The 25,969-nt window shown below is 40.6% G+C and overlaps 1 protein-coding gene across 3 annotated transcripts in view; it reads right to left on the bottom strand.

Moving 5' to 3' along the window:
* Positions 1-25,969, bottom strand: part of Pik3r3 (phosphoinositide-3-kinase regulatory subunit 3) — a 99,130-nt gene that overhangs the window by 8,727 nt on the left and 64,434 nt on the right. For all 3 annotated transcript variants that reach the window (XM_028889480.2, XM_028889489.2, XM_028889498.2), the window contains 6 exons: positions 22,360-22,540; positions 20,280-20,405; positions 10,796-10,938; positions 9,978-10,154; positions 5,625-5,699; positions 4,739-4,909 (listed from right to left, as the gene is read on the bottom strand). In XM_028889480.2, coding sequence (XP_028745313.1) covers positions 4,739-4,909; positions 5,625-5,699; positions 9,978-10,154; positions 10,796-10,938; positions 20,280-20,405; positions 22,360-22,540 — 873 coding nt within the window. The remainder of the gene's footprint in view (positions 1-4,738; positions 4,910-5,624; positions 5,700-9,977; positions 10,155-10,795; positions 10,939-20,279; positions 20,406-22,359; positions 22,541-25,969) is intronic.

The raw sequence follows: 25,969 nt of genomic DNA, 5'->3' as shown, positions 1-25,969 counted from the left end.
AGCAGCTTTTCAGTTTCATAGGGTCACATTTATTAGTTGTTGATCTTAGTGCCTGTGTTAACAATGTTCTGTTCAGAAAGTCTTTTCCTGTGCCAGTGAGTTCAAGGCTATTACCCAATTTCTCTTCTATCAGGTTCAGTGCATCCAGTTTTATGTTGAGGTCGTTGATCCATTTGGAGTTGAGTTTTGTACACGGTGATAAGTATGTATCTATCTGAATTCTTCTACATGCAGACATCCAATTAGACCAGCACCATTTGTTTAAGATGCTGTCTTTACTCTAGTGTGTATTTATGGCTTCTTTACCAAAAATTAAATGTTCATATGTGTGTGGATTATGTCTGGGTCTTCAATTCTATTCTGTTGATCAATGTGTCTGTTTTTGTGCCAATACCATGCTATTTTTATTACTGTAGCTCTGTAATACAACTTTGAAATTGAGGATGGTAATACTTCCAGCAGTTCTTGTATTGTTCATGATTTTTTTAGTTCTCCTGCGGTTTTTTTTTGTTTATTTGTTTCCATATAAAGCTGAAAATTGTGCTTTCAAGATCTGTGAATAATTGTGTTGAAATTTTGATGCAGATTGCATTGAATCTGTAGATTGCTTTTGGCAGGATGTCCATTTTTTTTTTTTTATGTGTGAGAAAAGTCTTTATTTGTATATGCTTGAGTGATTGGCATTACACATCATCCTTGAAATTTAAAAAATAATACAATGGGATCCTTCTTTGAGAAATCATTTCCACACTTGATGTAATATTTTCTATTAAGTTCAACTCTCTGAAATCTTGTAAGAAAAACAAACATTATGGACCATGTTTCTGTTAAAAGAAGTAGAAAAGAATTACTGAAGCAGATTTTGGGTTAGTCCAAGCTTCTTGGTAGGAAGGGTTACTCCTGTGTTATTTTTGAGACTTGTTTTTTTCCTAAAAATATCAGCCCAAGTCAAGATTTGAAGTTATATCAGGCCACAACAAGATGCATTATAACGCCATTTATATTATGCTATGTCCATATTCATTGGTTACTCAGATGAGAGCTTGGATCATATGGTGAGTGGCACATCCTGGCATGCATGTATTGAGGATAGTTCGTATTGTAAATGAAATGTATGTGATCCACACAGTTGGTACTCAGGAGGTCAACTTATATCTGTAGATGAAGTCTGTGAGTCTAAGATTTTCTTTCTTTTTCTTTTTTTTTTTTTTTTTTTTTGGTTTTTCAAGACAGGGTTTCTCTGTGTAGCTTTGAGCCTTTCCTGGAACTCACTTGGTAGCCCAGGCTGGCCTCAAACTCACAGAGATCTGCCTGCCCCAGCCTCCCAAGTGCTGGGATTAAAGGCGTGCACCACCACCGCCCGGCAAGTCTAAGATTTTCAACAAACATTCTTCTTTGTGTCTTTTTTGAGGCCCTGATTGACTGTAAAATATCAAGTGAAATCCAGGTCTGGGATCAGAGTGCCTCAAGGTTCCCTCTAACTACCAAATATGTTAATGATGTCCATTTGCTTTCATCTGTAAGGGAGCCATTGGCTCCATTGAGAACATGGTATTTCTGGATCCCTTTTGATTAGAGTTGGATGAAGAAGAAAATATTCTGCCCACACATCCTAAAGTTCAGGGCTTCTGGGTTTAATTCTTGCTCAGTAGGCTGCAGGTCTCCACTGATAGCAGTTTATGGTCAGGCATGTTTCTCTTCTTAGATTGCCTGAACTCCTTTCACATAGGACTTAGTCCTTGGCTACTTGATCAGTGTTTGGTCTAGGAAGAGTTCTCCATTGTGATTGGATCAGGCTCCATTTAAATTGTCTCTTGAAACTGGACTTCTTACCATCAACATTTATTGTGGTCATATATCTCTCATTGGGTTGGCAGGAGCTCCCTTGATTTTAGTGTTTGTGGTTAATCTTCATCAAGGTCTATGGTTGGCCTGTAACATTTCCACTTTTGATTTTGCCTGGTTTGTTCAATGAGCTTTGTATGAGCTCTTAATTCTTCCCAGTCAATATTCGCCCCAGTCCTCCTTCTTCATTGGGTCCTTGGTGTATTCAGATTAAGGACTAGAGCTGGGCATAGATGTTTTCTTGGTTTTCTCTGGTTGTTCTTTCTTTAAGGGGATGGCCTAGTCCCACCTTTCTTCTTAATTAGGGCCCAGGCATATTCATACTTAGGACTGGACTCAGGCCCGCTAATTTTCTTGGTTTTGGCCTGGTCATTAAAGTTATGATATGGCCCACATCTCTTCTTCCTTAGGTCCATATTTCATCAGGGTAAGGATTATAGGCAAACAATTTTTTTTTGCTTTGTCCTTGGGCTCTTTCATTTAAGAGAATGTCCCAGGTCTTCTTCTCTCCTTGTTTTTTCTCAGGCTTTTGTCAGGGTAAGTATTAGGCCCCTGTGTTCTCCTTTTCCTGCTTTGCCCTGGCCTCTTTCATTTGAGGGATTAGTCTGGGCCCACTTCCTTTCTTAGTTTTGGCCCAGTCTTCTTCAGGGTCAGAGTTATGCTGAGGCCAACTTCTCATCTTGGTGAGGGCCCTGGCTTCAGTCCAGGTAGAGTTTATACATGGCATTCTCCTTTCCTTTCTTCTAGCAGGTATTTTTCTTCTGAGAGATAGGGTAGGACTCATTCCCCTCTTGGTTGGGCCAGCCTTCTTCATGGTCAAGGTTAGGCATGGGCATTCTTTTCTTTTCTTTTTGTTGCATTTAATTTTGTTACTTTTCCTTCTTCTCCTTTGCCCTTAGCTTTTCCATTTAATGGACTGGCCCAGGATACCTCTGTTTTTCCTCTGGGTCAGAGCTTACTCAGCTTCAGGTTTTGGTGCAGGACTCTTTTAGGCCATGGTTTGGCCTTTTCATTCTTAGGTTTGGTCCCTGATTTTCTGGGTGAGTGAAAGCCATTGTTAATTTAGGCTTTATTCCTGGTCATCATCGGGTCCATCCTTAGGCCTTGAAATACTCTGTCTTGTTGTCTTTTGTTTAATGTTGAATCCTGGTCTACTTTCATTTTAGGTGCTTAGCATGGGCTTTTTCAGGGACCATGTTGGCCTGGGCTACTTTCAGGGTATGGCTCTATCCAGGCAGTTTTTGTGTTAGAATTAAGCCTGGTTACATTGAAATTCTGGGACTGTGTGGTACATTTTTCTCTTTTAGGATTGAAGCAGTAGATACTTTTGAGTCCAGGTTTCTCTGAAGCTACTTTGTAATTTGTAATCAGCCTTGGATTATGTTCAGCCATTCTTGCCATGTGGCTGGTGGCTTACTGGCATCTTCACATGCTGCTGGTCATGGCGGCGGCTGCAGTCAGGATGTCCATTTTTAATATATGGATCCTAGTGATCCATAAGCTTGGGAATCTTCTGATATCTTCAATTTCTTAAATGACTTGAATGATGTTTCTATCATACAGCATTTGCTTGGTTAGAGTTATCCCAAGATATTTTACATTATTTGAGACGATTGTGAAAGGTGTTGTTTCCCTGATTTCTCAGCCGACTGGTCATTTGTATACAGGAGAGCCACTGATTTTTGTGAGTTAACTTTGTATTCAGCCACTTTGATGAAAGTGTTTATCAGCTGTAGAAGACATTCCACCACCCTCCTTTTCTTGTTCTCATAAGACTTGAAGTGTGGTGAGAACTGCCCTCCCTGTCATTTCTACTGGCACAACTTAAGTAGAGTAAGGCAAACAAAGATGGGATGCTGCTGTAAGTAGTCCCACTCTGAGACGACAGTGACACACAGTACTGACACCTCTGCCCCAAACCTCTAACTCTCCTTTTCCCTTACCAGAATGAACATTTCCACACATGCAAGGCCTACAAATGATAGCTATTTCACAGTGATTCTATTATCATAGCTATTTTATGAAATGAAGCCTGGGAGCTAGGTGTGATAGCTTATACCTGTAACCTCATCACTGTGAATCCCGTTCATTCATCCTCTCTACATGACCCTCCTTTTTTTATTTAACACACAAAATAATGGGTTTCAATGTGACTTTTTAGAGTCACTTTAAAACTACTTTTATTTCTTTATGGTGGGGTACACATATGTGTATGCATGGCATACATGTGGAAATCAGTGGACAACTTGAGGGAGTTGGTCTTCTCCTTGTACCATGTGAGTCTTAAACTTAGGTCATCAAGCACCTTTACCTACTGAGCCATCTTTCAGGTCCCAGTAGGATTTTTGAGACATATGTGTCATTATATCTTGATCATATACTCCCTGGCTATCCTGTTTCCCCTTCCTTCTCCCAAATAGTACCTCTTCTACCTTTTTGTTTGTTTGTTTGTTTCAGGACAGGGTTTTTCTGTGTAGCCTTGGCTGTCCCTATTTTACTTTTATGTTGTTTATATTTATGCTTATATTCTGTGTGTGAGAGAAAACATCCATAGTTGTCTAAGCCTTGTGCTCTCTGAGAGCAGTCACTTAGTCATATTTCTTTGTTTTCTACCCTGCCTTACAGTGTCATCATTATCCTAATAACATCAGTAGGTAGCATTTACAGATTAGACTAGACAAGGGACAGGTAAGTCACGTCCCTACGTTATAGAGCAAGTAAACAGTAGGACCAGACTCAATCCACTATATCCTAAAACCATTAGATAAATACTGATGGTCTAAGTAAGCCATGAGTTCTTATCACCATATCTAATTCCATCTCAATTTTATGATGACTGTAATTAATTAATGCAGATTGGAAAGGCCATATAATATACCCAGAGAAGACTTACACCACAGAACAAGCATAACATCCTTTCTTGCTACTTTCACGAATTAAGAATGCACCGTCTGGTTTCCCATAAAGCAGGTCCTCTGCTTGTACTCGGTTGATATCCTCCACAAACCAGGTTTTCTCATCATAATGCGGCAGGGTCTCATCTTCCTCATTGATAAAGTAGCTTCTAAAAATTAAATATTTGAAATATTATTCTAGCAATCTTATATTCTTATATCTAAAAGCTAATAAAATGTTTTGGTTTTTTTTGTTTTTTGGGAGGCAGAGCCAGGCGGATCTCTGAGTTCGAGGCCAGCCTGGTCTACAGAGTGAGATCCAGGATAGGCACCAAAACTACACAGAGAAACCTTGTCTTGAAAAACCAAAAAAAAAAAAAAAAAGAAGGAAGGAAGGAAGGAAGGAAGGAAGGAAGGAAGGAAGAAAGAAAGAAAGAAAGAAAGAAAAAAGAAAGAAAGAAAAAAGAAAGAAAAAAGAAAGAAAGAAAGAAAGAAAGAAAGAAAGAAAGAAAGAAAGAAAGAAAGAAAGAAAGAAAGAAAGAAAGAAAGAAAGAAAGAAAGAAAGAAAGAAAAGAAGAACACACACACATAAAAAAAAAAGTAAAACTGCAATTAGGTGAGTGTTTAGTTTTAAACAACTTTACTACTTACTATGGTGCAGAAACTACAGAACTCATTCAATAAGCTAAAATACCTGAATGGCAGTATATGCATCCAAGTTTCATGTGGGAGAGCTTCTACACTCAAGTGTGTGCACCATACTCTTCAGGCAACTCACTTCAAAAGAGGTGCACAGTTCTTTGTCCTGCTGGTGACCCTGAGAGCCACCTTTCCACATGCATGATGGGAGGAGCCTTACATGAGAACAAAGGAGGAGGAACTTACTCATCAGCATAGTCGTTCTTGATCCCCAGCCAGGCATTCAGGCGCTTCTGCCTCACCCCTTTGTGATTGAGCCATCTGCCAAGAGGGAAGACACCACCTCAGAATCTCACTACTGTCTGGACAGTGAGGATGCTGAAACCAGCCATACTTTGAAAGCCCAGGAACCTCTTATTTTTCCCTAGTCTCAAGAATGGCCAGCATTTTCCCTAAATTAATCTCTCTATTACTATTCCTTCAATTAATACCATAATCAATTTTTCCTGAAAAAAGGAAGAAACACAGAAAACTACTTGAAATTAGGCATGTATCTAATTTTCTTCCTTCTCTTTTCTAGAAGCACACCCCCCCACCCACACACACATGCATTCAAACATAGTAGAGGCCCATGGTCTAAAACAGGAGTATAAAAGTAGAATATAAAAAACACTTTTATGGGCTGGAGAGATGGCTCAGTGGTTAAGAGCACTGGCTGCTCTTCCAGAGGACCCAGGTTCAATTCCCAGAACCTATATGGCAGCTCACAACTGTAACTCCTGTTCCAGGGGATCCAATGACCTCATATAGACATACATTCAGGCAAAACCACCAATGTACATAAAATAAAAACAAATTATTAAAAAAGAAAGAGTGCTGGGCGGTGGTGGCACACGCCCTTTAATCCCAGCACTCGAGAGGCAGAGGCAGGCGGATCTTTGTGAGTTCGAGGCCAGCCTGGTCTACCAAGTGAGTTCCAGGAAAGGCACAAAGCTACACAGAGAAACCCTGTCTCGAAAAAACAAAAAAAAAAACTTGTTCATCACCAACCAAGTCTCCTTTCTTTATCATTCAATATCATCATAAACATCATCTCAGAGCTCTCTACCCTAATTTGTCCCAACTAAGGCCTACTCTTTACCATTGTATTAATTTTCAGAGACCCAGCAAAATTCATTATTTTATATTTTTAATGTTTATGTTTGTCTCCCCCACAAAACTTATGTTGTTTTAAAGAGATTTCTTTTCTGCTTATGGTTATACTGCCATTTTTTAAAAAAAAAATTTTAATATTTATTATGTATACAGTGTTCTGCCTGTATGCCAGAAGAGAGCACCAGATCTCATTATAAATGGTTGTGAGCCACCATATGGGTGCTAGGAATTGAACTCATGACCTCTGGAAGAGCAGCCAGTGATCTTAACCTCTGAGCCATCTCTCCAGCCCCCTACTGCCAATTTCTTAAACAGTACAAGCAGAGATAATCAATATGCAGTAAATATTTACTGGTGGGATATTTTTAAGAAAATCTTCACCATCTAGGATCACCTTAGTATCTGTCACTGACCCCCAAGTATTTATATAACCTGTATCACAGGTTTATATAAGTGTATATAAGTGTTTAAAGTGTTTAAAGATCTAAAAGGTGTATTTCTGAAGACTTTCTCAGGAAGACTTGCCCTTCCTTAACCTGGATTTCATTTCTGATCCTTAGTGGAGCTGGCTTTCTCATTTTATCCCTTAACCATCCTACCCCACCCCACTGCACCAGCACTTCCTTCAGCCAAACATCCACATACCTTTCTCTAAAATCCTTAGCACCAACATTTTCTTTGCTTAAAGAAAATAATCTCTTTATTAAGAGATAATCACACTGGGTAAGAGACTTAAATTTAGTAAATCACACCACAATTTCTCCTGAGTCCCCATTTTCCTTCTTTCTCTATGTCTGTCTGGTGGTGGTGGTATGTGTGTGAGTAGGTGTATGTGTGGGTGGGTGAATCTGTATGGGTGTGTAGGGGTGGGTAATTGGTTTTGTGGATGTGTGTGTGGTATGTGTGTGAATGGGTACACAAGCAAGCAGAGAAGCTAGATAGGATGTCTTCCTCTATTCCCTTAAGACAGGGTCCCTCACTAAAACGAAAGCTCACCCTTTCATTAAGACTGGTTATTCAGCATACTTCCAGGATCCACCTGTCTCTGCCTCCCAGGACTGTTTTTATCAATATGTGTGGCCATATCTACCTTTTGTGTGGGTGCTGGAGACTGAAACTCAGGTCTCACGGTTATACAAGCTCTCCTTCACTAAGCCATCTCCTCAAATGCCCCCATTTACTTTGAACATCCAACCTCCTTAAATGGAGGTGTTCCTTCTAGGAAGAAAGTTAGGATACCTCTGAAAAGCCAGGAAACAAAAGAAGAAACAGTTTTGGTCCATGTTCCACTAACAAAGCTGCCTGCCTTCTCACATAAGAACTCACCTTAAGATATATAGGAATGATAACAGCACATCATTTCCTTGCCCTTGCCTCACTTAGCAAAACAGGGCAAATATATATAACATCCATTGTAAAGTTCCAATTGACTGTATGATCGAACGTCTAAGACTAAGAAGAGGATGAAGCTGGAAAGAGTCAAGAGGGGCACAGGGCAAACAGCAGGCTGCCTGCAGGAATGTGGGGTAACACAAAAGGGTGCTGCTGCACACAAGGCACCCTGAATGGAGGACAAGAACAAAGTTTTAAGATTCAAAGTCTGTTGACAGTCAACTAGAATATTACTGTCAAAGACACTTTTGAGTTTTCTGGAATTGTAAATGGCAAGAACCCATCTATTTATATGCTAACTTAAAATACTTTAATTAATTAACTTTTAAAAATCAATGACTAAGAACCAAAGAAGTAGCTAATGATAGCAATCAAGAGGTAAGAAAAAAGAACCTTGTGCTCCTTAGTTTCCAAAGTGATGGGGTTTTTTCGTTGCTTTTTGTTTTGAGACAGGGTCTCACTATGTAGCCCTGGCTGGTCTCAAACGCACAGAGATCTACCTGCCTCTGCCTTCTGAATGCTGGCTGGGGTTAAAGATGTGCACTACTGGCTGGGGATGGTGGTGGTACAAAATAATCATAAAATGAAAATAAAGAAAAATGTTAAAAAGCATTGGTTTTCACTACTCAAAGGATCTGAAGTACCTACTATGCATACTTTTTTTTGAGATTTTTGTATTTATTATGTATGCAGTGTTCTGTCTGCATGTATGCCTACTCGCCAGAACAAGGCATATAGATGGCTGTGAGCCACCATGTGGTTGCTGGGATTTGAACTCAGGACCTTTGGAAGAGCAGCCAGTGTCCTTAGCCTCTGAGCCATCTCTCCAGCCACCACTTTTCTTATTTAAAAAGAAATTTCATTTTTATAGAGATGCACTTTTTTACATCGGGGAGAGGAGGCATGGCCCTGAGTGGAGGTCAGAGAACAATTTACAGGAGTTTGTTCTTTCTTTCTACCATGTGGGTCCCAGGCACTGACTGAAATCAGGTTGTCAGGCTTGATGGCCTTTCCCCACCGAGTCATCTTGCCAGCACCACGTTTTTTTTCTTTTCTGTCTTTCTTAAAAAAAAAAAAAAAAAAAAAAAAACAGGTCTCATGTAGCCTGGGCTGGCCTAAAACTTGCTATGTAGCTGAGGCTGGCCTTGAACTCCTGGGTCCTACTGCTTTTACCTCCTGAGTACTGGGGTCACAGACATGTGTCACCACACACCAAATTTATTTCTTTTTTTTTTTTTTTTTTAAAGATTTATTTATTTATTATGTATATAGTATTCTGTCTGCATGTATCCCTGCAGGCCAGAAGAGGGCACCAGATCTCACTACAGATGGTTGTGAGCCACCGTGTAGTTGCTGGGAATTGAACTCAGGACCTTTGGAAGAGCAAGCTGTGCTCTTAACCTCTGAGCCATCTCTCCAGCCCCCCCAAATTCATTTCTTAAGCATAAAAATCCTTTATAAAGAACTACCTATTCTATTTATTTATCTATAGAATTTACCCTGAAGGAATAATTCTACTTTTGTGATTCTACCATAAAACTAGGTTACTAATTATTATGTTTTAAGGAAACATTAACATATACTTTTAATTTTTTTAGAATCATTTTATAACTGTTTTGCCTACATGTATGTCTGTACATCATGTATGTGCCTAATACTCACAGAGTTTAGAAGAGAGCATCAGATCCCTTAGAACTGGAGTTACAGAAGGTTGTGAGTCACTATGTGGGTACTGGGAACTAAACCAGGGTCCTCTGGAAGAACAGCACGTACTCTTAACCACTGAACCATCTCCCCAGCCCCAATACGTGCTTTTTACTCTACAACACTTTGTTAGTTTTGTCTGAGCATTCCCAAGTATGTACATAAAGTAGAGTACATTCTGACTTGGTTTGTGCCATTCTGGGACCTCCTACTACTACAGGACCACATTCCTAAGTTCTTACATACTGCCTTCTAGTTTTCAAGTTCTTCTCCCATTGATGTCATTTCTAGTTCCAGTAATAAACTGGTGCTGGTGTGTCCCTCAGCATCCAGCCCCAGACTACTCACACAAGGTGCTGATCCCGGATTTTACGCAGCTGGATCAGGTCAGGTTTGATGCTATTCATTTTTTTATCTATTTCCCGGTTGTCCAAAGCTTGTTTCTTCAAGTCCTGCTCTAGACGCACTTTGCTATCATGAATCTCACCAAGACGTGATTTCAACTTATCATAATTCATCATAATTCTGTGAAAATAGGACATATTAAGGCTAAAATAACAACAGAAGCAGAAGGGTCAAGAAGCATAAACAGGGTCCTAATATCTTGTTGGGTTTGTTTGAGACAGGGTCTCACTATGCTACAAGGCTGGTCTTAAATTCCTGGGTTCAAGAAATGCACTTACCTCAGCCTCTAGCACAGCTGAGATTACAGACCTGTCTGTGTCACTATTCCCAGCTAGTACCATAAGAACATGACTATGACAGACAGGGGTGCTGGCTATATCAGGGGAAAAAAACCACCATGTCTATTCTTAATGAGTTTGCACTTGAATGGAAATATGTTGCACTGGGATCAGGACCAGACACTGTATGAAGACTTACACAACACCCCTAAATGGAATGAGATATTGAGGAAGGCTTTTCTGGAAAAGGTTATGTCTAACCTAAGTCCTACAGGATGGATAAGAATTAAGAATTTACACAGATAAGAGAAAATACATAAGAAAGAAAGATGCCATTTGGTACCATTCATTACTGGGAACAGCCAGCAGTTCCATATAACATAGCTGTGCAACTTGAGGGAGTATAAACAAACATGACAGAAATTACTAATAAAGAAAAAAGTCTTATTTCATTACTCACTTGGAGGTATTAAGTACACTCACCGTTCAATCTCCTTTTCATTCCCCTCTCTGCGAAACCGCTCAATATATTCTTTACTGTGTTGTTCCTGGGTATGACACTGCTCCTCAAATATTTTAATAGTTTCATTAAAGGCTTCAATTGCAGTCCTCTTCATCTGTATTTCCTACAGTAGGAAAAGAAACAATATACACTTTATAACTAGGCAGGGTGATTCCTGATTATAATGTCAGTACTCAGGAGGCAACAAATAGGAGGATCAGGAGTTCAAGGACAGCCTCATCTACAGGGCAAGTTTAAGGCCAACTTTAGCTAAATGAGACTCCATTTCAAAACACACACAAACACTTTATCATATTTTTATAATCTTGATCTTGAAAGAAATTTTATAATTTTTATTATAATCCCTTTATTAGACCAAATCATGAACTAGAGATGTGGCTCAGTAGTCGAGTACAGTCTAGCATATGAAAGGTCCCTGATTCAGTCCCCAGCGCTGCTGGAGGTGGTGGAGGAACTGGAGATGTATCTCAATTGTTAGAGGGCTTGTCTGGCATACACAAAGTGCTGGGTTTGATTATCAGTACCAAGCATGATAGCACATGTGATCTCAGCACTCAGAAGGTAGAGACCCAAGGACCAGAAGTTAAAGGTCATGAATGGCTACACAGGAAGTTCAAGGCCAGTCTGGATTGTATAATATGCTATCTCAAACAAACAAAGAGAATTATAAGACCCTATGGCAGGGCAAAAACTTTTACTCAACCCTTTTCTAGTACTTACATGTAAAACACTTAAGATTATGAAATAAATAAAAAGAATCATTACCTGAGATATGGCTAAGAACCACAGAAAGGCCTATGAATGAGTTGCCAAGAGACTAACCTTGAACGTCTTTGATTACAAGGGTAATTTACTGTGCACCTATTATTACAGTACTAATCCCTAAAAGTTAAGTGAAAGAGTGACTGGCCAGATAAGGAGTTCATGTATCAAAATTCAAAGTCTTATTCCCAGAAGAGCCATGTAGAGTCTATTTATTATCACTTTCATTACTACACTGCATGCTGAATTATCCAGATTCATCAGTAATCTGATTAGAAGAAAAAAAGCAGAGAAAGAATATCTGCTAAAGTCAGATGTACTAAAATGAAAAACTAAAAATTCTACAAAACAGACTTACTATCTCCAAAACCCCAGTTAGACTAAGCCATTTAGTCTCTCATACATTCTGATGACCTTTGAGGATAGCAAGGTTTTAAAAAATAATTTTGTATTTTATTATATTTATTTCTTGTATGTATGCCCATGTGCACAGCAAGGTGCTTGAATGTGGAAGTCACTATATTCTCCTTCCACCATGTGGGTCCTAGGGATTGAACTCGGGTCATCAGGCACCTTTACATGCTAAGCCATCTCACCATCCCAAGACACAAGAGGCTAACATCTGAGTCAGGATGGCCCTACAATCTTCAGAAAGGGCTTAATTCTGGTTCAGTGTACTTCTAAGAAAAGTAATGATTGTGCATAAAATTCCAGAAATATTGCTATACTGGGTATTTATAATTCTAGAAATTCTCACACTGGTAGGATAGTTTTTCGTAGGATAGTTTTTCAACTACCTCATATTTACTAACTTCAGGCAATGGTCACTAAGTACATACTATACCACAAGTCCTACCTGATGGTAATAAAGAGAACTTGAGAAACTGAAGCCTGTCACCCAGGACTCAGAGGACAACTTTTGAACTTTAGTTAGGTTTGGCTTCATGTCACGGTAGAAGCAACCAAATGCAGTTAACTAATTTTTTAATTATTATTATGATGGGGAGGCAGGTTGCATGCCATGGCATGCATGGAGAGATCAGAGGACAGCTTAGTGAAAGTGGTTTTCCTCCCACTTTTCCATGGGGCCAGGGTTCAAACTCGGTCTCCAAGCTATTGTTGCAATACCCACTTTACCCACTCAGCCATTTCTCTTGCCTTTAATTAATTTTGTTGTTGCTGTTTGGTTTTGTTTGGTTGGCTTTTTGGGGTTCTTTTGTTGTGGTTTTGGGTTTTTTTTTTGTGTGTGTGTGTGTGTGTGTGTGTGTGTGTGTGTGTGTTTAGATAGATTTCACTGTTGCCCAGGCTGGCCTCTAATCTGAAGTCCTTCTGCCTTAGTCTCCTATTATTGGGATGATAGGTATATACCCAGTAACATGTTACCATTTTATTTTTTGTTTTGTTTTGAGAGATGGTCTCATGTAGCTCAGACTGGCCTTGACGTCATTATATGTAGCTATGGATGACTTTGAATACCTGATCCTCCTACCTCTGTCTTCTAAGTGCTGGGATCATAAGCATTTGTCATTATGCCTCATCAATAAATTAAATTTATTAAATAAAGATGCCAGGTAGGCCTTACTGAGATGATGACATATGGGAAGACTTGAAGGAAGTAAGGGGGTTAGCCAGGTTTTTACAAAGTTTTTGAAGCAGTCAGTCAATGCAAACACTGCAAGGTGGAAATCGGGTGTATTGTATTTAAGAACAGTGAACTGGGGAGAACAGTGACTAGTTCTAAGGAATAATGTCCAGGCCAAGAGGATGGCCAGGGAGAAAAACCATCTGATAGACACCAAGCCTGAGCACCCACGGAGAAGGAAGAGAACCAACCACTGAAGGCTGTCCTCTGACACCTACACACAAGAAACAAAGCTGAGCAGTGGTGGCACACACCTTTAGTCCCAGCACTCAGGAGGCAAAGGCAGGTGGATCTCTGTGAGTTCAAGGCCAGCCTGGTCTAAAGAGAGTTCTAGGATAAGACAGGGCTACACAGAGAAACCCTGTCTCAATAAAAACAAAACAAAGCATTATTAATGAAGTAGGGTCAGAGCCAGGCATGGTGGCACATATTTACAATCCTAGCATTCAAGAGGTGGAGGCAGGAGGTTGAGGAATTCAGGCTTACCTCAAGTATATCACGAGTTCAGACTTTTTTCTTTTTTTAAATATCTTTAGAGAACCCTGACTAATAGAGGGTTTGGGAGTTATGTTGGATTTTGTTTGTTTGTTTTTACAAACTCCTTGTAAACAAAGAAGTAAGCCCGTGACAACAACTCAGTCAGCAAAGCACTTGCACACAGGCTAAGGACCTGAATCTGGCCCCAGAATCCACATATAAAAGACAGGCACTGTGATGTGCTTATGATCTCCATGTTGGAGAAGTAGAGACAAATGGACCCCTGGGGCTCACTTGCCGGCCAGCCTCGTCTACTGGACAAACTTCAGGCCAGTGATAGACCCTATCCCAAGAAACAAAGTGGACAGTGCCAGATGAACACCACCTGAGACTGACCTCTGTCCTCCATACACGCACTGAAACATAAGCACAAGAGTGTAACTTAACCTATGTTAGACAATTATCACCCTGGCTGATAAGCTGAAACGTGATTTAGGAGATGAGAAGTGGCGGATGGGGCAAGAATATGTTAGGAGGCTGCTGCAGTAGATGCAGATGGTATAGCTTGAATCTGGAATGTTCCCCAAAGGTGCATGTGTTAAAGGCTTTATGGACCACTTCCTAGAGGGCACTACTGGGGTAGGAGGTGGAACCTTTAGGAAGTCAGGTCACTGGCAGCACACCTTTGAAGGATCTAGCAGAACCCGGGCCCCCCCCTCTCCTGATACAGCACTGAAACAGCTAAAACTGCGATCCAAAGCAAACCTTTCTCCCTTCGCGGCTGACTCTCTCAAGTATTTTGTTGTTGAATGTTACATGTTGTGTCTCTACTACGTAGCCTGAAATGGTCCAGAACTGGCTATGCAGACCAGGGTGGCCTCTTTAGTGCTGAGATTAAAGGTGTGCACCTTCATACCCAGCCTTCAAGTATTTTGTCACAGCAACACAAAAATGATCACACCAGACGAGAAAGTAGCTTTGGACAAGGTATCAGTAGTAAAGGTGGTGAGAAATATTTAGGTTCTGCATATATACTGCAGACACAGTGAGCAGGACTTATTTGATTGGTTACAAGCTATAAAGGACTCTGCTATAACACTAAGGCTTTGCCTAAGTAAGGAGGAAGAGTATTTTGAATCAATGTGGTAAAGCCTACAGGTGAGACTTTCTTGAAGTAGAAGACCAGATTTCTGCTGAAAAAGTATAGAATTCTAATACCAAAATGTTGTGCTGGTCCATATTCTTGTGTGAAAATGGATTCCCTTTTTATCTTTTTAATTATTAAGAATCATTTTGAGGTAGGCAGTGGTGGTACACACCTTTGCTCCCAGCACTTGGGAGGTGGAGGCAGGTGAATCTCTGCGAGTTTGAGGCCAGCCTGGTCTACAAAGCAAGTTCCAGGACAGCTAGGGTCACACAGAGAAATCCTGTCTCAAAAAAAAAATTATAACTTTTTTTTTGCTATTTGATATTTGTGCTACATCTGTTGTATACCTAAATGCATGCGTATATTTAAATTCAATTTTAAAAGATATATACTTATTTTTATTCTCTCATACATTATTACATCTGACCACATTTTCTCCTCCCTCCACTCCTCCATTTCCCTTCAAAAAAAAAAAAAAAGAGCAGAATATCAATCAAACATGGCATAACAAGTTACAATGAGACTAGGTACAAACCTTTCTATAAAGGCTGGACGAGACAACTCGGGAGGAGGAAAAGGATCCCAAGAGCAGACAAAAGAGTCAAAGACACACCCCCACTCCCGCTGTTAGGAGTTCCACAAGAACATGAAGCTACACAACCAACACCGAGGACCTAGCTCAGATCTATACAGGTCCGTGCTTGTTGCTTCGATCACTGTACCCTCTACGAGTCCTGCTTAGTTGATTCTGTGGGCCTTGTTCTTCTGGTGTCCTCAACCCCTCTGGCTCCTTTGAGAGTGATCCTAACAAGACTCCCAGAAATGGGGGATATAGAAGCTGAACTGGCCATCTTCTATAACCAGGCAAGGCTTCCAGCAGTGGGACTGGGACACCAACCCAGCCATAGAACCTTTGACAATCTGTCCTGCCTGCAAGATGTGCTGGGGTAATGGTAATACAGAACTTATGGGAATGGCCAACAATGACTGGCCCAACTTGAAGCCCTGCCATGAGAGAAGCCCATGCCTGACAATGCCTGGATGGCCAGGAACCAGAGGCTAGACAGCCCAGAGACTCATGACTGTCAAAAAACAAAAAACAAACAAACAAAAAAAAAAAAAACAGCCAAAAAACAAAAACCCAATGAAATGATTCCTAAGGATGCTCTGCTGTACTCATAGAGCAGTGCCTAGCCCAGTTGTCATCACAGAGGCATCATCCCACAACTGATGGGAGCAGACGCAGAGATCCACAGCCAAACACTAGACAGAGCCAGGGGAACCCCACAGAAGAGGGGAAAAAAGTCTGTAGGAGCCAGAAGGTTGAGGACATTTATTTATATCATGTGTTTGCCTGGTGTCTAGACCTTAATGTCCAGTTTCAACATCTTTTACTTTAGTACTTCCAGATGAATTAACTGTGATGAGCCTAGTGTGTGATGGTAGAATGGAGAAAAAGTTATTAAGACTTTTACAGACTGACTCCATTAAAATGATCAACATTATAGGTATGGTGAAATGGTCAATATGAGGCTTTATAGTTAGTAAATTATGGGATTTTTCTTCCAGGCTAGAGAGCAAAACCAGGAAACTATATATGCTAAATACGCATTCTATCAATGAGCTATACCCCAAGTACTACTTCTTATTTTATATAATTTGAAAGGAAAAATGCATAAAGCATAAAAATGTAATATTGGACAGTATATAACAAAGGGACAGGGCATGTTGGCACAAACTTTTTAACCCTTGCACTTGAGAGGTAGAGGTACATAGATCTCTGTGAGTTCGAGGCTAGCCTGGTCTACATAGTGAATCCAGTCTATCCAGGGCTATATAGTAAGACCCTGACTCAAAAAAAGTAGGGGACAAGCAGGGACAGAGATGCGTAATAGTAGTGTTTATGTAATACTACAAAGATTTTTTTAACTATAAATTAACCCAATTATATACATACTAGGCATCATAAAGAACACTCCACACAGCAAGGGTAGAATATAGATAATTCTTAGGTAAAAATATAATATTCTTCAAAATATATCCAGGCCACAAAACAAGTTTTAATAAATTTTATATTTCTTTTTTTAGATTTATTTATTTAATTTGATGTGTATGAGTGTTTTGCGTGTATGTATGTGTGTGCACCACATTTGTGCCTGATGCCTTCAGGTCAGGGGAAGCCATTGGGTCTGCACTATAGTTACACATGGTTGTGAACCAACATGTGAGTGTTGGGAACCAAAGCCAAATCCTTTGCAAGAATAAGTGCTCTTAAATGCTGAGCCATCTCTCTAGCCCCAAGTTTTAATAAATTTTAAAAGACTCAAATCATACAGAGGATCTTCTCTGATCCACAGAGAAAATAGAAATCAATCATAGGAGAAAAATTAGAAAGTAACAAATATACAGAAATTAAATAACATGCTGCTAAACAACTGATGGTTCATAAAATAAATGACAAAGGCCAGGTGTAGTGGTGTATCCTTTAATCCCAGAAGGCTTGTGGGGCAGTTGTAGACAGATTTCTGTAAGCTCCTGGCTACCCTCATCTACACAATGTTCCAGGGCTACATAGTGAGGTCTCGCCTCATACAATAACAACAATAATAAATATAAAATAAACAAATGACAGGTGAAATTAGATGAATGAAACCTACGCACTCCATAAGAAAACCTATGAGATATGACAAAAGCAATATTCAGGGAATTTCATAGATGTAAACACCAATGATTAAAAAAATGCAGAGAGGGGGCTGGTGGTGAAAAGGTTCAGTTGGTGTGCTGGTTACTTTTGTAGCTTAACCCAAGGTAGGGCCATCTCAGAAGAGAAAACCTCATTGAGAAAATGTGTACATCATACTGGCCTGTAGGAAAAGTGTGTGGGACACTTTCTGGATTAATAATTGATATGAAAGGGCCCAGTCCACTGTGAGTGGTTAACACCCCTGAACAGGTGTCCTGGGTTGTCAAAGAAAGCAAACTGAGCAAGCCCAGGGAGCAAGCCAGAAAGCAGCACTCCTCCATGGTTTCTGTTCCAGCTCCTGCTCTGACTTCCCTTCAGGATGGACTACAACTGTAAGATGAAACAAACTCTTCCTTCCCAAGTTGCTTCTGGTCATGCTTTTTATCAGAGCAACAGCAAGCAAACTGACAGTGGGTAAAAAGGCCCGGGCCATCAGACCATGCAAGTTCTCAAGGACTCCACAAAGTTCTCTCTGACCTGCACAAGTGTGCAGTGACACCAGGATCCTCATACATACTAATAACCGTTATTTTTTTTAAAAAAGAGAAGTGTGCTTTCAAATCAATAATCTAATTGGATGACTTAAGGAACCAGGAAAAAAGAAAAAAAAAAGCAAACAAAATGCAGAACTAGCAGAAGGAAGGAAACAATGAAGATTAGAGAAAAAAAAAACACAGCAGAACCAGGAAAGGGGGTTCACCTGTGATACCAGCAGAACCAGGAAAGGGGGTTCACCTGTGATACCAGCAGAACCAGGAAAGGGGGTTCACCCTGTGATACCAGCAGAACCAGGAAAGGGGGTTCACCTGTGATACCAGCAGAACCAGGAAAGGGGGTTCACCTGTGATACCAGCAGAACCAGGAAAGGGGTTCACCTGTGATACCAGCAGAACCAGGAAAGGGGGTTCACCTGTGATACCAGCAGAACCAGGAAAGGAGGTTCACCTGTGATACCAGCAGAACCAGGAAAGGGGGTTCACCTGTGATACCAGCAGAACCAGGAAAGGAGGTTCACCTGTGATACCAGCAGAACCAGGAAAGGGGGTTCACCTGTGATACCAGCAGAACCAGGAAAGGGGGTTCACCTGTGATACCAGCAGCACTTGAGGTGAAGGCAGAAGGAACAGGGATTCAGCATCACCTGCAACTACACTGAGCTATAAATAAGACAGAGTCTCAAAGAAACAGAAACGAATAAAGAAGGAAAGAAGAGAGAAAGGAAAGAGGGGTGAGAAAAGGGGACAAGAAGGGAGGAGGAAAAAAATCAATAAAATCAACAAACTTTTAGCTTAGAGTATATATAAAAGCCGGGCAGCGGTGGCGCATGTCTTTAATCTCAGCACTTGGGAATCAGAAGCAGGTGGATCTCTCTGAGTTTGAGGCCAGCTTGGTCTACAGAGTGAGTTCTAGGACAGCCAAGGCCACACAGAGAAACCATGTCTGTGGGGGGGATGGGGACACGGACTCAAAGAAGGATCATTACTACCAACTTCATATTCATAAAATAAATAGGAATAAAAACTTTAAAGCACAAAACTTAGGCTGGAGAGATGGCTAAGTGGTCAAGAGCATTTACTGTTCTTGAAGAAGACGCCACATGATGGCTCACAACCATCCATAACTCCAGTTCTGATGCCTCTTCTGACCTCCATAGGCATCAGGCATGCACGTAGTACAGACAAACAAGCCAGCAAAACACTCATACACATCTAATAAGTTTGTCTTAAAAAGCATAAAACTGCCGGGCGGTGGTGGCGCACGCCTTTAATCCCAGCACTCGGGAGGCAGAGTCAGGCGGATCTCTGTGAGTTCGAGGCCAGCCTGGGCTACCAAGTGAGTTCCAGGAAAAGGCGCAAAGCTACACAGAGAAACCCTGTCTCAAAAAACCAAAAAAAAAAAAAAAAAAGCATAAAACTAGCTGGGTGAGACAGCACATGCCTTTAATCCCAGAGGTAGGTGGACCTCTGAGTTTGAGACCAGCCTGATTTACAAAGTGAGTTCCAGGCTAGCCCGAGCAACACAGAGAAACCCTGGGGGGGGGGGTCCTCTTTCCTTCCTAGTCTTCCTTTCTTTTACTGGAAATATGGTGGTGATGGCTCCTGTTAAATAAGGAGAGCATAAAACAGAAAAATCCAAGACTCACAACAGCAGAGATGATGAAACAGCCCTGCACTGCCCAGATGGACAAAAATTAATTTCTATCTCTAGAATTCGTCATTGTTTATTTTTATAATTTACAACTATTGTTTTATATTACCTAATTTAAAAAAAATTTTGGAGACAGGTTCCCATGTATCCCATATAAGCTTCCAGCTGGCTACACAGCTGAGAATGACCTTGAATTTCTGATCCTCCTGCTTCCAGCTCCCCAGTGCCAGGGATCAAAGACTTGCACCACCACACCCAGCTTTATGTGATGCAAGGATCAAACCTGATAGGCAAACAAGATGCATTCTGTTTAAGTTAAGTCATATTCCTAACCCCCTGGTTAATGCCGACAGAAAATTCTATCTTTAACAACAATAACAAAAAAGGTATGAGTGGGAGTATTTTTGTATCATCAAAATCCCAAAAGGCAGTTAAGAAAGGAAGGCAGCAGACCGTCCAGCCAACTACTCAGAATGTGAGAACACTAACACTGCACAAAGACCATCCCCAAACAAGAGCTCTCACCTGAGATGTCCTGGTGTACTCTTCATACAGCCTGTCATACTCTTTACTCTTCTCCTGATACTGCGAGTGGAACTCTTGCAGGTTTTTACCTACTGCATCAATGTTATCTTCTTTTACCAACTGGTCCTACACAGGCAAACAAAAATAAAATGAAGGAATGTTATTAATTCTGACATGTTTTTCCAGGTCTATTTACATTCAAATTATATTTCAACTTCAGAAATTTTAATACCAAGCACCAAAAACACTTTGTTTGATTTGGTGAGGATTTTGTTCTGTTCTGGTTCTTGAGACAGGGTCTCACTATGCAGACCAGGCTGGCCTGGAACTTACAGCACTCCTCGCCTCTCTAATGCTGGGATTAAAGGAACACACCACCCACCCAGCAAGCAAAACACTTTTTAGTGACACTAAGATCAGATTATAAGTCAGGTACAAGTATTTTATTTTAAAAATTAAAAAATATGGAGCTAGAGAAATGGCTCAGTGCTTAAGAGCACTGGTGCTCTTCCAGAGAACTTGGGTTTCATTTCCAGCACCCACATGGTGGCTCACAACCATCTGTAACTCCAGTTCCAGGAGAATCCAATGCCCTCCTCTGGCCTCAGTGGGCACCATGCACATACATAAATGCACAGACATACAAGCAGGCAAAAACATAAAGCAAAATATAACAAAATTAAAAAAAAAAAAAAGACTGGAGGGATTGGAGAGATGGCTCAGTGGGAACACTTGTGCTCTTTCAGAGAACCCAAGTTCATTCCCAGCACCCACCTCCAGCAGTTTACAACTTCCTGTAATTCCAGCTCCAGATGTAATGTCATGTCTTCTGGCCTTTGCAGGCACAGGCACATAGGCACAAGGGCACATAGACATGCACACGTGCACATGCATGCATACATACACAATTTTTAAATTAAAAAAGATAAGGTCTCACCAAATGAGTAACTTTTTATGTAAGAAAGTGAGACTACAGATGCTGTAGAATATTAAGATTTGTTACATTTGTTTATGTTGTGGAACATTTATTTAATGATGCAAAGATGTGTTCTTTTATGTTGCATTTGTTTAACTCTGTGAAGCTGTGTTATTTTGCCTGTCTAAAACACCTGATTGGTCTAATGAGCTGAATGGCAAATAGCTAGGCAGGAGAGGGATAGGTGGGGCTGGCAATGGAGAGAGGATAAATAGAAGGAGAAAAAGAGAAAAGGAGAAGGAGAGAGGGCATCAGGGGCCAGCCACACAGCCACACACCCAGACACAGAGTAAGAAGTAAAGAAAGGTATATAGAATAGAGAAAGGTAAAAGCCCAGAGGCAAAAGGTAGACAGGATAATTTAAGAAAAGTTGGCTTGCCGGGCGGTGGTGGCGCACGCCTTTAATCCCAGCACTCGGGAGGCAGAGCCAGGCGGATCTCTGTGAGTTCGAGGCCAGCCTGGGCTACCAAGTGAGTTCCAGGAAAGGCGCAAAGCTACACAGAGAAACCTTGTCTCGAAAAACAAAAAACAAAAAACAAAAAAAAAGAAAAGTTGGCTAGAAATAAGCCAAGCATTCATAAGTAAGAATAAGATTCTCCTCCCTCCCTCCCTCCCTCTCTCTCTCTCTCTCTCTCTCTCTCTCTCTCTCTCTCTCTCTCTCTCTCTCTCTCTCACACACACACACACACACACACGTGAGGTATGATAGCAAAAACCTAAAATCCCAAGAACTCAAGAGACTGGGGCAGGAAAATCATAAACTCAAGGTCACCATCAGCTACATAGTGATTTCAAAGCCAGCCTACCTACATGAAACCCTATTTCAAAAAACAAAATTGAAAAAAACTAAGCTAAAATACCTAAAATGCTACTTAGGAAATGTATCTTTTTCTTTTCTTTTGGGGGGGGAGGGGAGGGGAATAGGGTTTTACATTGCCCTGGTTGGCCTAAAACTCAGAGATCCACCTGCCTTAAAGGCAAGCACCACCACACTCAAGAATAACTGGAAAAATAAATATAAACTAGACTTCTTTTTAACCAATAAGCCTGAAAAATAGAATAAAATTATATGAAATAATGCTGTGAGAATGTCTATGGTCATACCTGTTGGTATCTGGATACCGGGTACATCAGCTTCACATCGAGTTTGGGATTGTACTGAGCAAGAGATTCATGGTGATAGTGGTTAATGAGCTCCACCACAGAATTAAATGTCAGGGGGTCAGAAAAGCCGTATTTACCATCCCGATGATAGATCTTTATTAATTTATTATTGCCTCCCTTCCTGTAAACAACAAAACAATAACTGTAGCATTGTTCTCAGAATTCTCTTAAAACACTAATTTCATATAGAGATATAAAAATTTAATTCACATCAAATAAATGTATTATTATGCTAATACGGTTGGAGGTGATAAAACAGCATATATTAACAGTGTATATGCAAGTATATATTCCTTTTTATTGTTGTTGTTTGTTTTTTCAAGACAGGATTTCCCTATGTGGCCCTGGCTGTCCTGGAACTCGCTCTGTAAACCAGGCTGGTCTCAACTCACAGAGATCCACCTGCCTCTGCCTCCAGAGTGCTGGGATTAAAGGTGTGTACCACCACCACCTGGCATATATTATTTTCTTACCTAATTTCTTTCTTTCTTTCTTTCTTTCTTTCTTTCTTTCTTTCTTTCTTTCTTTCTTTCTTCCTTCCTTCCTTCCTTCCTTCCTTCCCTCCTCCTCCTCCTCCTTCTTCTTCTTCTCCTTTGTTTTGTTGTGTGTTCTTGAGACAAGGTTTCTCTATAGCCATGGCTGTCCTTGAGCTTGCTCTATGGGTCAAACTTGCCTTGAAAAACAGATCTGCTTGGCTCTGCTTCCAAGTGCAGGGCCATCACACCTGACCTGTTTCTTTCCTTTGTTTTTTCCTATTTGTTTTGTTCATAAAATACCTTGGTTATTAAAAAATCAACACATCTAGGTTGAACGTGGCAGTACACATCTTTAATCTCGGGCCTGTGTACTCCATGCTACCCTGGTCTATACCATGAGTTCCAGGACAGTCAGGACTACATGGAGAGACACTGTCTCAAAAACAAAACCAAACAAAAAACCAAAATGTATACAACATCCAGTATCAACAAATTTAGCCCAAAATATTACTAAAACATAAGTAAATTATTTCTTTTGTTTTTTTGTGAATTGTTTTTAAATTATGTCACAGAGAACAAAGGCAATCTCATCAGGACAGCTGTGTCTAAGCAGAGGGAATTATAAACGTTTGTCTCAGTATCACCAAAACATTCAAGGTTTTACTACAGATATAATTTGATGCTTAAGTAGTCCAGACCACCTTTATTTACTGAGTCAAACCCAAATAATCCCTTAAAAGATCATTTATAGGCCAGGCAGTGGTGGCGTATGCCTTTAATCCCAGCACTCGGGAGGCAGAGCCAGGCGGATCTCTGTGAGTTCGAGGCCAGCCTGGTCTACAGAGCAAGATCCAGAACAGGGACCAAAACTACACAGGGAAACCCTGTCTCAAAAAAAAAAAAAAAAAAAGAGAGAGAGAGAGAGAGAGAGAGAGAGAGAGAGAGAGAAAGAAAAAAAAAGCCAAACAAACAAAAAAGATCATTTATGAGACCAAGTGTGGCAGCATATGCCTGTAATCCTGAACCGCTGAAGGAGAATCGTTAAGTGTGAGGTTGGTATATCTGGGCTACAAGGCAAGACCTTGCCCCAGAAAAGAAAACCAAAGAGAAGAAAATAAAAAAGGGGGAAATAAGGAAAAAGAAAAAAATAATTTATAACTAAAATTAAAATTTTAATTAAAATAGCAATGATTTTTATAAGCCCCTGGGAGCATAATCTAAACCCTCATCAGGCTGATTCATTACATAACAGCAAAATACTGTGCTACTCCCATTCATTTTTCTAACAGCATCGTGAAATGGGGGAGGGGTTTTATATTTTTGTATGCTGTACATTTATTATACATGACAGATGATACACTGGGATTTGTGAAAGACTAAACAAGATAGGCCTGAGTCTACGGACTGGTTAAAATTCAAATTACACAAGGGTTAGGTCAGTATTTAGATGGATGATGAACTATCCCTATAAAATGCACATTAGAAGGACCACCTAATCATTTGTGATTACTACAGGTTTATATATACACTTATACTGAAAATAAATCCAAGATGCTCTCTCTTAAAATTCATTCAAACTGGCTGGGCAGTGGTGGCGCACGCCTTTAATCCCAGCACTTGGGAGGCGGAGCCAGGCAGATCTCTGTGAGTTTGAGGCCAGCCTGGTCTACAGAGCAAGACCCAGGACAGGCACCAAAACTACACAGAGATATCCTGTCTCGAAACCCCCCACAAGACAGAGAGGGGGGAGGAGGAGGAGGAGGAGGAGGAGGAGAGAGAGAGATTTATTTATGTATATGAGTGCTCTGTCTGAATGTTTGTCTGCACACCAGAACAGGGCATAAGATTCCATTACAGATGGTTGTGAGCCACAGTGTGGTTGCTGGGAATTAAACTCAGGACCCATGGAAGAGCAGCCAGTGTTCTTAACTGCTGAGCCATCTCTCCAGCCCCCTTTTAGAGCTAGTCTTAACCTGAATCCCCCAGACTATTATGTTTGTTTATCCCAGACTCTTCCTCCCTAGAGGAAGCATTGCTTCTCAGTCAATAAAACCCTTCCTTACAGGAGATGGCACCTGTACTTTACAACAGCCTAGGACCAGGCCACTCCTGACTCCCACAGGCTATTGTGTTTACTTCAGTCATTCTCCCTGGACCCTTATCTTGAGCTTTGTTTCTGAGTCAATGGACCTCATCATTTGGAAGAGGCCATGTGGACTTTGTAAAGAGTTTTCATGTCAACATGTCTGTTGTATACACAGAGTTGAGTTAATTATCATCAAGAAACTTTTTTCCAAAATTGTGCTGTGCTTAAGTATGTCTAAAATAAACTGCTCAGGGTCAGATTCTAAAAGTTTGAACCAACACGGGCTAACTAAGTCATGTTGAACTAGATTTCCTTCCTGCCTCACTCAAATGGTTACTCTGCCCGCCCCATTGTTTACAGACCCCACAAACATCTACTGTGTACCAGTAACTACATGAACTCCTAGGGACACGAGGACAAACATGCCATATACAGTCCATACTCTCACAGAACTTAAAAGCCCATATGTGTATTTTACAGGTCTGTGGTTTGAGGAGGAGAGGGTTGCATTTTGACTTTTGGGTTGTGGGGCTTTTCATTGTTTGGGTTTTGGCTTTTTGAGAAAGGGTTTTATACTGTCACCCAGGTTGGCCTGAAATTTGCTGTGTAGATAATGCTGGCCTCAAATTTGTGGCAATCCTCTTCCCTCGGGCTAAAAATAGAAAATTAAAGAAGAGTTACAGAGACAGCTGTATCAGGTATGAACCTTGGCATCAATCCTGACAACTTCAGCTCAATCCACAGAACCTACTCAGTAGAAGGAAAAAAACAGCACCCATAAATTGCCCTCTGATCTCCGTTAAGTACACTATGGCACACATGCAGGCAGGCAGGCAGACAGACAGACAGACACACACACACACACAAAGAAATTTTAAAAAGCAAAAATACAAATAAAGTTCCAGGCTACATAGTGACATCATCTTTAAAAAAAAAAAAAAAATTCAAACAAAAAAACGGCAAGGAGGCCCAAGATTCTGGGGCTGAA

Source organism: Peromyscus leucopus, chromosome 2, assembly GCF_004664715.2.
Source record: "Peromyscus leucopus breed LL Stock chromosome 2, UCI_PerLeu_2.1, whole genome shotgun sequence".
NCBI classification, from domain to species: Eukaryota; Metazoa; Chordata; class Mammalia; order Rodentia; family Cricetidae; genus Peromyscus; species Peromyscus leucopus.
Note: the sequence above shows the minus strand (reverse complement) of the source record. Positions and strands in the feature narration are given on the sequence as shown.